The sequence below is a fragment of the Schistosoma haematobium genome, chromosome 4 (genome assembly GCF_000699445.3).
Source record: "Schistosoma haematobium chromosome 4, whole genome shotgun sequence".
NCBI lineage: Eukaryota > Metazoa > Platyhelminthes > Trematoda > Strigeidida > Schistosomatidae > Schistosoma > Schistosoma haematobium.
The window spans coordinates 20,177,955-20,190,815 of NC_067199.1; the positions used below are offsets into that span (position 1 = coordinate 20,177,955).

The window sequence follows — 12,861 nt, forward strand, 5'->3', positions numbered from 1 at the left end:
AACCGTGAAAAGTAGCTAAGAAGCATATAGGCACATGTCCTCGTACTGCACATCATATTAGTATGCTCATCGCGGTTAAATAAACTGTTATCGTAGACAGGCTATGGGCGTGATAATCAAACTTAATCGCAAGTTTACTACAAAGGGTATCAACAAAGCGCGTGCCTCATAAATTCTGATTCCTAATGATGAAGAAATTTAGGCTTTGTTTTTTATTAATATTTGTAATTAAGAGGATAGTTTGTAGTAAATCATCCAACCATTTTATTCTTGTCTGCTCGCAGTAATTTAGACATTTTATCCACTATGTAAAATTGTCTGCACATCGATCTTTATCTATTCTCTTATTTGTTGTCAACACAAACAGTTAACATTATATCCACATCGATTAACTCTCATAAATATATGCGGACTTTTATCACTCAAAGAACATATCTTTCCACTGCTTTTCTAGTGTGTCTGCTGCCTCTTCGCTTGCGCATTATCACCAATCGTTATTATTATTCACAAACATCGTATGGGTACATAAGTGTTGTGAAGAAAACATTTTGGCTTACTTCGACAATCCAATAATACATAAGTTTCAATAATGTTAGCGTCATATTCACCATATTTGAAAACGAGCATGTATGTATCGCCAAATTAGCAACTAAAATTATCTGAATACATTTTATTTGCGTGCTGGAAAATCAGTGGAGTTGCGGACTAATAGTACTACTATCTTTGGTGGTATTATAATGAACCTAATCCCAAAAAGAAGATATGTCATGATGTGTAGACCTGATTTATAAGATCTCACATGGTGATCACATCATCGTCTACACTGACCCGTTCTATCAAAGGTATCAGCAATATAACGTCTAGCGTTTCTGAGGAACATATTTGAGCTGGATGGAGAGTAGTATTTTCAATACAAAATACAATAGCTTTTACATAGAGTAACCATGAATTCATAGTCGAGCCATGCCACTTCAATTTATCTATTGACTGTTACCTCGTTCACCATTACCGGACTCCTCCAAGTGGTTCGTGTTAAGTGCTAATCAATATGTTCAGACTAGAGAATCATGTTGTTAGAAACCAACATCACAAAGAAATCAGCAGTTTGACAACTCTTCAGACCATTTTTCCACTGATCTAGATCTCCGTTACGGAGCGCTCGACATCGAACCTACTGCATCGCGAATGATAAACAGAATATTTAGAGGCTCTTTTAGATGATAAAGAACTATCCTTCGTTGAAATTCAACTTTGAGCTGTCAAAATGCACGGCATTATAATGTGTTCAGCCTTTTTAAAATTGTACGATGGCTCAAATGAAAGTAACTGTAAGATCCAAACTACGGTTTGGACTGCTGAATAGCCTTCCAGGTACGTTAGACACGCGCCCTTTCCCGTCGAAATCAAAACAAGTAATCGGGTAAATAGCGGTTCTATAATTCATCATAAATTTAAATGTAAATCGTTACCTAAACAAATATTACCACCCGGCTATTCAACCAATAATTGTTCAATAAATAAAATCTAAATTACAATAAATAAAGTAGTTGATGAAAGATGAGGGAAAATTACCAGTCACAACAAATGAACGTTATTCTATCCTGACTGGATAGAACACACAAAAGGAGGAGCAAATCAATATGGCTACCGCCAAGAACAAGTGTCAAGTAAAACAACACAGATGCAGTTCGGGAAGAAACACGAAAACTTAGTGGAGGCGTAATAAAAATAAAACTGTAATAAAATACAAATATTAACTATTCAAATGTAATCAAAAGACAACAATGTACAACTAAGGGGATCAATAGGAACAAAGGGCAAGTATATACATGGAGGGATTTTCACAAACACACAAAACAATCAAAATGGATCTTACGGTAACCTTGCACAATTGGTCATGTGTAAAGCATCGTTAGCGGCCACTTATTGCAATTGATGAGAAACAGGTTCAAAATATATCTCAAACACCGAGTAGGTTCGTGAGACTTTTGTCGACCATTCGTCAACGTATAATGCATTTTTGTATGAAATTCTGCAATTCTGAAAATCATCTGTAATATCAGTGACCCTGGCCTTTACCTTCAATTAAGTAAATATACCGAAACTGAACAGATTTGGGAGGTTTACTACAGAACAGTAAGCTACTAAAACATTAGGAATAGACGCTGATCACTAGCAAACTCGTAATCGTGTTTCAAACCACTCAGAAACAGTCATATTGCCTGAAAAATGGAAAAGACTCACTGATCAAACAGCTCAAAAAAGAGAAGTTGGAAGTTCAAAAATGCAAGCTTTGTTAGCCTACAGTAAGTTAGGTCTCTGTCCGCTAGGAGTGGGTCTGGTCAATCAAAACAACCAATATTATACGAGAGTAAAACCACTCAATATGGTACCCTACAGAACTGAAAGTATTAAGTCCGACAAAGCTAAAGTAGTAGTAACATCCTTTGCGATATAAAGGAGCTTATCACGTTTTGGAAGCTGCCCATCAGTAATTTGATTATAAACGAACGTATGGTTAAGGAGAAATATAGCTGCACACAGATAACGATAGAAGTAAAATCTTAACTAAAAAGGCGAAACGAAGAAATTTCCATTTAACGAAATTAAGCATGATAGTTTTCTCACATACAACACGAAAATACATAATGGAATTTTTAAAACCTACCAAATGAAGATGAACGTTATATAGACATAAGAAATGAAAATAGATTTGAAGGTATTTTTTATGTCTAGTTGGATTCAGACTGTGTGAACGAAATCGGGGTCCTCATGGTTTTTCTTGGTTTATGAATACTGACATGTAATCCGAGTATATTAGGTAGTGAGCAGTTATGATAAGATGATGGGTTGGTAACAAACTCTAGCATTATGTCGTCAGTAGATACAACAAAACTCTGCTCATCCACTGCTAGTCTGAAGCAGAGAATTCAAGAAGACATCCCGTAACGAGATTCGACGTTATGTAACCTTTTAAAGGTAGTTGAGTGATTGTCATTGTATTCACTTCATGACTGAACGACTGAGTCAATAAGTTAAGAAGTATGAAAGAAAATGCTCTAAGTGTGATTGGTTTGGACGTCGGTTTTGTCGGATAATCTTATACATTTAAAAAACACGGAAGGAATAGGTAAGAATTGAAAGGAAAAAATGAAATTCGATGCAGACAGAGATGCATGTTCAGCCTTAACGACCATGTGATTAGGAACCAAATTCACCAGGAAATTACGATGCAATATGTCAGGAGTGACATCAAAGTCTCATACCACGTGACTGGATATGGATATAATGATTGACCGAGTTTGAAAAAAATGGTACAACCAACATAGTTTAAATTGGTATTCAATGTCCGTTATATCGCTTAATTATCATTACACGACTACTGAGAAGCTAACGGAAGTCCTCGTGTGCTGAAGTGCTACAAGTGGGTGAAGTCTTTATTATAATTCCCTTAGATTTTTAATGGCCAAGTGATAATTGAAAATGAGATAAATTCAGGTTTTTGCAACTTTCCAGTGTACACGTTATAGCTTACTATTTTACTACGAAAATACGGATTAAGTCGACAAACATTTCAGAAAAATACTGAAAGTGAACAACTAATTTACTAACACTCTCATATTCTATAAACCTTTAGTTTCGACGGATTTTACCTGACAAAGCTTATTAATTTTATGTATCCAGGTTTTCTAATATTAACACGTTTGCTATACTTAATATTATGTATTGACTATCGTGTTCTACTTGTGGAGTGGTAAAAAATAATCACTAATTGTGCATTCTTTACAGATCTCGTTTTTATAAGACCTGGTTTGTTACCTGCTTCCAAACCTGCTTATTATTTATTGAAATTCAACTTGTTTTACTGAGTAAGCTAATCAGCGCATCATCCAAAACTACACTCTGTTAACGAGTTGGTATGTCTTCGCTGGAGTCGAGTAATGTTCGGCACCATAATTGCACAAGTTCACCAGAGTTTGTGAAAACACCAGAAAGTGAGTTTTTTTGTATTGGCTTCACCTTTGTTTTGCACGTGATACAGCTCCCATTGTATATGGGTGTGGAATGGCAAATCGTTTAACCGATTCATCACTAATTTGGCATTCCTTATGCTCTATGTCTTTTTGCCGAAAACTTTTATTATTGCACATTATTTAAATTGTAAATATTATTTTCCATACGACTTGAGCGATCACACTGGCAAATGTAATTAATATTGCATGGAACATGAAATGTCTTTGAATACTAACTAAGTTGAAAGTTAAAACCCCAAGTTTTCTTGAAAACTAATCGCTATGAGAACTTTTGAACTTTCGCTTAATAACTGCTCGCTTTTTTCTAAGTTATATGTTCGAAGTCTGGAGAATATTCATATAGATAAAAAGCAAACAATACATAGTTAATATACGGTGAACCTCAGATATAATACTTCATGGCTACAAAGAATGGGTCTCATCGCTGCTTGTCAAACGTCACAGTTCTCGTAAGTCGTCAATGTCCAGACTCCCGGGAGTCTGGCCAACTTTGAAAATAAGTCATTAACTGTCTGCAATTAGCTGTTGATAAAATATCTTTTCTCGTTATTTCAATTTTCTATTTTGAGCTGATACTGCATTTAGCCAGGTTATTTAGTAATCCCGTTACTTAGTTTGCGGTGGTCGGTAATCAAACTTTCAAAATACTAAATAAACCTTAGAGCTTATTGGTTGCCTTATGTCCTACTTTAACAGTCTAAAGATGTACATTGTCAAAACTACAAATATCCAAGTTTAACCAAAAGCAGTCGTGTCAAACGTACGCTTAATTCGGTGTTTTTATGTTTTTATAGTAGTTTTGCTTCCTCGTGATGTTTTAGTTCTGTAAAGTATTTCATAAATGTCCCCGAAATTCCAATTCGCTCCTGATAATATCTAGGATATCAAATTTTGACACATAATATATTGCCACTAATTTGGTTAAAATTAGTGGCCTTTAAAAATTTTTTGACTTCCGAACATTATTGAGGTTCTTTTATTATTGGTAACTGTTTTCGTCAAACGGTAGAATTTTGTTCGATCATATTGTTACTTTTTCGTGTATTTTCTCTACACATGTTTTAGTCGGTAAGAGCAAAAGTGGTCATCCATGCAACATCACACCCTACTTCTGCACGTATAAAATCTGCAAGTAACGATGTAAATTTCAGTTCTAGCTGATAATAATTCCACACGTTCGTATGCTAGCTTAAAATAAACTCAGTAATTATTAGATAGATATTTACTATGTATACCCTGCCATACCTGTGTAAGAAAGTTATCGCTACAGAGCCAAACATTTTATTTTGTATTGTCGTTCTCAGTAAGTAACAGAACATCTATCCTGTGAAAGTTATATCAGAATCGTATATACTTTGTGATATTGATCTCTTTAGGTGAGAACATTGGGTGGGCACTATTGGGTTAAGCTTACCAGGAAAGACTAAAAAGAAAAAATATCTTTAAGGGACTATGCAACTAGAAACAATTTACTTTTAGGCAAAATTTGAACGATATACCACAAATTAGTCGGTGATACATAATTTTATGATCCTATATTTAATAATCTCTGTAATATATTTTCTGATTTCGACCATTTCTCTTTTCGTTTCTTTTAACATTTTACATTTTCAACATTTCCCACTGTTAGTTTATTTAATCGCATTCTCAAGCTACGTGTCACATCAAACATTCTTTTGGCGAACAATAATTTACAAAGTATCAACAAACTGTATTTGATTTTCGATTACGTTATGTGGTCCTACGTTGTAGCTGACTAATTACATGATAACACTGTCAAATTGTTTGCTTTCCAGATGATATTTCTGACTTTGCATTTCTTAGCGAGTTTTCCAAATGCAATATGTCAATTACTTAATAGCTTGGTTGGCTTTTGATGCATATAAATAGCCCTATTCCTGACTCACCCCATCAAACTGTGGTTTCTCGGTCACAAAAAGTCAAATGTTTCACTTTCCGTAAACAGCTAGTAGTAGGTTTTGCAATACATAGTGTATCTCAATAAACTTGCACTTTAAAATGGCTCTCATCTAACTTTGTTTTATATGAAATTCCATGCAGGTTCGTTGGATCCGAGAGATAAATTGTTTGCTGATAGTAAACTAATGTGTTCTTCAAATTTAAATGAGACCTATTGGATGAAACTGGACAAGTCGTTAATTGCCCGACAAGAGGTAAAGTCGGTTGTTACTGATATGGTACGTTGATATTTACTGACTCATTGGCCAAAATGAAATAACTGTTGCTGCTAGTGATACGTCCTGTTTCTATCCTTAGTATTTTGTTCCAATATATTACCATGTGGCTAACTTCATTATTTGATTTTAGTTCTTACCTATCACTAGTGTTCACCTAAAACACCCTACCATGATTCAAAAACTTTCTCATGACCTTAGTTTTGTGCTAGTTAGATTAAGTATATGTATCTGTTTACCACTATACACTCTTACCTAAAATTTTGTAATTTTTACTTAGGCTTCATAAGTAGTTTAGGCATCCTGAAAAAATTTCGATTTTCGCATTAAAAAACTACTTCTGATTATAATTTTGCCTATATAAATCAGTAACTATAGTTTCTTTAAAAATAGGTTATCTGTGAACTATTATTTCATTTACCTATGAAATTTTTTTGATTCCAGAAGTCCCGAAAAGATATGTTTTCACTAAATTCCCGACCTGCTTCGCAAACATTTAAAACACACTCAACCCGATATTCTCGTAAAAGTTTGAAAACCCATTGCAATAAAAAACATTCCACATACAGACAAAGTGAAGATACTACGGATTCTGGTAATGGTCTATCTTCAACCATTGGTATTTTAAATAACAAATCTGGTCACGTAACCCAGTTAGCCAACCGTGTCGAGCATCTTTTAATTCAGGTTCGTTGTATTTCAACTTTTATATTTATTTGATGAAGTATGTAAAGAAATTCAATGGATTTTAATGGCAAAAACCTGCCGACAGTATTCATTGTTATTATTCTCAAGTTGGTGTTTCTTTGTCAAAAAAATGTTTTGACGTTGACAACTAGAATCTTAGGTGTTTTATTTTATTCTTTATTCACCCATTAGGATTCTACTAACATCTTGTATCAGAACAAGGAAATACAATTAGTCTATCATATTGAAAAACCGGACTCCTTGGAAAATCATTTATTTTCTAGCACTAAAAAGAATCCAAATAGTCTCATCCCAAGTCCAGTTACAACCACATTATCATCACCCTGGTATCGTCATTGTAGACCAAAAGCCCCTCCTCCAACTTTTCCTTTTTCCACAGAAAATTCTGTGAAATGCTGTGAAAGTGAAAGCCGCGATTTTGAGCTTTGTGAAGGGAGTAACAAGAATGGAAACGGCCATCTAGAATTTGAATGCGAAAACGCGCTTAAACCTGTCCCATGTCTACTTTCTTCAGTGTGTTCATATTCAGTACACTGTCCAAGTATACAAGTTCTAGAGGCAGATCTTAGTCAAGAAAACATAAACTGGGATTCAGATTACCCACTGCCATCTTCTCTACCTCCTTCCAGTGATGTCGCACCAACACTAATGAGTCATTCTTATCCCCCCTCACCCGCTCTCAACAACAATACTGATGAAGTATCCAATACGCTTTCCGGAGCAGTAGCATATTTAGAAGAAGTTAATTTAAAACCTTTGGCTCCCATAACAAATATCTTGCCAAATGGTGGTTCTTTTATTCGTAAGTCCATTAACGTTTTGTCTCCGACGATTCTTTTATGGGTATGTCTTTTGGTTAAACTCAACTAATGAGTAGCTGATTACTGCTTCCTGAAATCGAGGCCTGAAAAAAGAAATTGAAATGCATTTCCTGACTCCTTGAAATACTTTACAGCTTGTTTAGTGCGGTAACGTGGGCAATTTACTTTTGCCAGATGAATTCTATTATAGGACTAATTTATTGCCTGTTTTCCAATGTGGGACCCCAGTAGGTTTGTTTTGGAAATATTGTAGGACCTAAATGACTAGTTGGTCAGCATTAAATGTCTTAATTAACACTATATCAAATGCATATGTTTGTTGCTCTTAACGGTACTCTACCCTCATCTTACAGATCTGTTTTGTTTTCTATCGCCTAAGTCACTTCGTGTTTCATTTATAAAAACTGAGTGTTTGTTACCAACCTATAATTCAATAGCAATGTATTGTGACAACATTTATCGTAGTTTATGGTTGTCGTGATGTTTTATTTTATCAGTTTCACTTGGTAATACGGCCTAGTCAACAGTTCTGTTTAGTAAATGATTGTTCAAAATAGTCATCTCATTATATCCTGAATATTTTAATAAAACTGACACTAAATTTGAAGTTATTAAAACTAAGTCCAACTGCATATTAGCCTTTTAGATCTTATACGACAGTTATCTGAAAGCAATCTACATTATCAACATTTTCTCATCTTTAACAATTCTTTGTCTTCCATTATGGTTATCATGGTTAAGACGTTTCGTTCTGTTCTGTTTTTTAAGTTATCCTCATGATATGTCGAGTTGTGATAGTGGTGTCTAGGGTGGATTGTTAATCACTAGGTGTGGCGGCTAAGAACTTGTCACATTCAAAAGTCAGGTATACTTAGACCTTACACAACGGATACTATTTATAGCCCCGTACAGAAAAGCAGCCCACAGTTAATTACTATTGTCTGGTATAATCAAGATTTGAGCGAGATTATCTCAAATTAAGTGGATTTTTCTCTGAGTTTACATGAGGTCAACAAATTTAGGTCACAAATCATGGTGTAATCTCACTATTTTTGTCCTTTTCATTAATTAAACGACAGTAAACTGCGTTTGTTAGGGTTAAGGTAACATTCAAACTGTCACCAATTTGCATTAAGATCTATGCTGTTTTGACAAGACTAACATATTTTCCCCCCATCCTTCTGGCTGACTTCAACTGGATTTTGTTTTTGTTTCGTTCGCGAATGTAGTAATGCATTTATTTATTTGTCTAAATAGAAAACTTGATTCTTTGTTAGTTAGATTACGAAATTAAGATCAGCATCCCGGTGATACATTGTGTACATGCTATGCTTAGACAATCTCATACTATAAGAATTCATCTCAATATTATGGATCAAATGTATTAGCACTCGCGTATTGTGTTTGGTGCCCCAACCAATAGAATCAATCACTTTGGTGAAAACAAAGCCAGAATACTTGTCGTATCGATAGACTAAAATAGCTAGTAAATGTAAATTAGTATTTACTCCTCTGTGTGTACTTCACTGTTATCAAAACTATTCACTTAATAATGATATTTACTCATTAAAATACCTCAATTAAATCATGATGAAGTGGAAGTACGCAAAGTTGCGTTACTTCTTTTAACGTTATAGCAATCACTTGTTCAAATTTAGTCAAAATAGTGACAGTTAAGATTAGTCTATTTTTAGACGACAAGTATTTGAGTTGTGTGAGAAAACTTCGAAAAATTAATGTCCGTTAATCATATTAGCGAGACTCAACGATTGGAAGTTCACACAGAATAATGATTGTTTAATTGTTTTCATATACTGTCTTGCTATATTTTAGAAGTGATCGTCAAACACAGACATTGTATTTGGCATCCATACAATTTAACCTTTGTTCAATTTAGGGCAGCAATCAGATGACCTGTATATTATTCGCTTCAGACCAGTCTATTCATTTTAGGTGACTAATACGCCTTACCTCGTATTGTATATTCCTTCCACCCCCTTTTAATATTCATCCCCTTAACGTCGTAAACATTCATTTTAGCTTGTGGACGTCACACTTCTCCCCCCTTTTGTGAATTGCTAACATCTGTCGCCCTCATCCCTGCCCTTCAGTCTCTTTTAGTCCAAATATATGGCTGACAGATTGGCTCGTGTGCCAAAAATAGGTCATGTTTTTGTGAATAACATACAAGTTCAAATGTCTTTGTCATCCTGTAAGGGCACTAAAACTCACACTCTGTTCTCATGTTGAAACTTGTCAATTTTTGTACAGTGAAAATTCTGTTTGAAATAAGATTTAAGTACCTATCACATCAGAAGCAAATTGAAGACAGGTACATTTATGAGTAAAATGTACCCATTGGAAGTAAATGCAGTGTATGAGGACGATTCACTTGAATCATGTGCATGACTATTCTTAATAAACTAATTCACTTCTATGATCATCAGTGTCTTCGACGCAAATCATGTAATGATTTTAAAGTCACGTCGTAAATAGTGTGGCGTTTGCTTATTTACAGTGTATTCACTTAAACCATACAAGTAAACGTTACTGGTTGTATTCTTGAAATTAATCAGTTCTTCTCTGCTGAGTTTTTAAATTTCTGTCTATATTTTTGTATTTATCAGGTCGTCATCCTAAATGGGCAGTTCCTTGTAGTTCAGACATCCTTAGGTCCCATACAACTGTTCGTTTCCCTGGTTCAAACTCGGTAATCGATTTTGATTTGAATTCATCTCCTTCTGTACCATCCCCTCCTCCTTTGATTGTGGAACGTTTGCCATGTGAACTGGATATTTCAAAGTCTCAAGAACAGCACTTAAATTGTTCACCTACTCTAAATAATCCTAATCTAACACGTCCGATATTTTTAAAACGTGGAGCATCTGATGGTGCAGAACAAAACTCTGAAGATATAATTGGCCTAGATATTAACAAGGAATATGATCCACCATCAACGATGAAACGGTAAGCCACATTGTGAGTATTATTTAATCCACCACTAGGGAGTATATTTAGCATGCACCACTATGAATCCTAAAAACTAGTGGAATAGATCGGTGTTTTTTGTTTGATATAATTATTTATTCAATATGTCAATTTTAATTCTCACCACTTTTGCATTTCAATAAACCTTTCATTTCGTTTTTAACTTTTTCTAAATTCAGCAGTCACTATTGGGATCTTACCAACGAGGAATATTCACCCAAAAAAAGTCGTGTTCAGTTACTATTACCAAGTGAATGTAGCGCATTTCTCCCAGTAAAGTCAACTCGTCAATTGGATCATAGACATATACACTGTATTTCTCCACCTTATTTACGATAGAGACCCAAGTTAAATCAGTATTTAAAGTACAAATTGTATACTAAATACTTAGTCTTTCATATATATATATATATATATATATATATGTATATATATATATATATATATATATATATATATATATATATACTGTACATTTTAACGGACCATTGATTTTTGTTGACATTTTTGTTATTTCCGTGACTTAGTGGTTTTGTTATTTTGCCATGTACCTACGTACTGCTCTAGTTCTCTATTTATTGACTCATTTTCTTTATTTTCTCCCAATACTTCCGTTCGTTTATTTGTCGTTTCTATTTCGCTTAACCCTCTTGCCCTTAAATATTATTCAATAACATTACGATCACAACTATGGTTATTATTTTCTATTGTTTCTCTTTGTGTTCATCGTGATTTATTCTTGAACAAAGAAAGTGAAAAGGAAAAAAGGAAAATCTCTAATCCCCTTAATTTGCTTTGTGTGTTTCCTTTCTGTATAGCTTTTGTATGTTAGTTTCTTTTTGTTCATTGTTAAAATTTGTTTACTGTATTTGGCTTTTTTCTTTTTTTGGATATTTTGTTATACTAAATTTATTGTACGAATTATTGTACTGATTCGAGTTCTGTCTGGCAGTTGTTTTTCCATTAATTTTTGTAACCATTAAAATTGTTAGGAATGGCAAAGTACAAATGTTCTTATGTAAGAAGCTCTTTTTTGTTAGTTTCCAGATAATTTTCCATGTTTAATGTATACATAGGGAGAACTGATTTCTGATGATGCTTGGCGGATCCAGACACCAATGAAAAAAGGGATCATGATGTCTCGATCCTATTATCAATTATTGGTTTAGCATTGCTTGCCCTAAATGATATGCATTCAAACACTTGTTCGATGAAATAACGAAATTTATGTCATAAACACTGTTTTATGAAAAAAAGATGATATAAGTAGAGGTTGTCATGTTAAACATCCTCATCATATGAAAAGATAACTGTAATAAACCTGTCTGCTGTCTACGACAAATGTTAAGGAAATATAGATGTGTTCAGTAAAAGAAATTATAACTGTAACCGACTGCATTAATTGAGTTGCTATCTTCAGTTATCTAAAAGACAGTAATTTGAAATCTGCACTTTTTAGAATTTTTAATGCTCTTAACAGATAATGTATTCGTCGAATGGCTTGATGGATAAATTCTCAAAGTATTTGGACATCTGTACGAATTTTCACCATATTATATCACTTATGTTAAGAAGAAATGATAAAAATAGTGATACCGGGTTACCGCGCCCTACTGTCTGAAGCATAATTTTTCTACTGTGTTGTTCATACAAGAGTATTTAGATTAGATTCAAACATCTAACCCAATAAAACAGACTTGGATGTTTGAGTTGTAAATTGACAACCTGATATCTTTTCGCTATTGCAGTTGGTTGTTGTTTTTTTTTACGAAGTTCGATTTTCCTCTCGATTGGCGGTTCGAATATCACTTAGTCTAGTTTTGTAGATTTTATTTTTGTACGCCGGTAACATATTTGAATTAGTCATTTATTTCATGTTTTAAAACTGATCACTGCTGTTTACAGATTGAGGTCAAGCTTACGACTCCATATTCAAGTTTAAATAAATGATGAACTACTAGATATGGTTGTGTTAGGATGAAAGTTTACAGTCAATGAAGTTCCAGAAATAATTCGATCGTAATATCAATTAAAGTGATTTATGTCGATTTTAAAGTGTTTATCTTAGATAATAATTGCAGAATGATCTTATACAGTTTGATGAACTCAGTATTC

The 12,861-nt window shown here is 33.9% G+C and overlaps 1 protein-coding gene across 2 annotated transcripts; it reads left to right on the forward strand.

Annotated features, from left to right (window-relative positions):
- Positions 1-3,890: 3,890 nt before the first annotated feature.
- MS3_00007611 (uncharacterized protein) lies at positions 3,891-12,118 on the forward strand (the record flags this gene model as incomplete). Of its 2 annotated transcripts, XM_012942209.3 has the most annotated exons (6): positions 3,920-3,995; positions 6,096-6,232; positions 6,674-6,916; positions 7,109-7,739; positions 10,386-10,725; positions 10,926-12,118. In XM_012942209.3, 6 exons carry the CDS (start codon positions 3,920-3,922, stop codon positions 11,083-11,085), a joined length of 1,587 nt encoding a protein of 528 aa, XP_012797663.1. In that variant the 3' UTR covers positions 11,086-12,118. The 2 variants fall into 2 exon arrangements, with proteins under 2 accessions (XP_051066473.1, XP_012797663.1); XM_051215929.1 differs by having other exon boundaries at positions 3,891-3,995; positions 6,096-6,916.
- Positions 12,119-12,861: the final 743 nt, after the last annotated feature.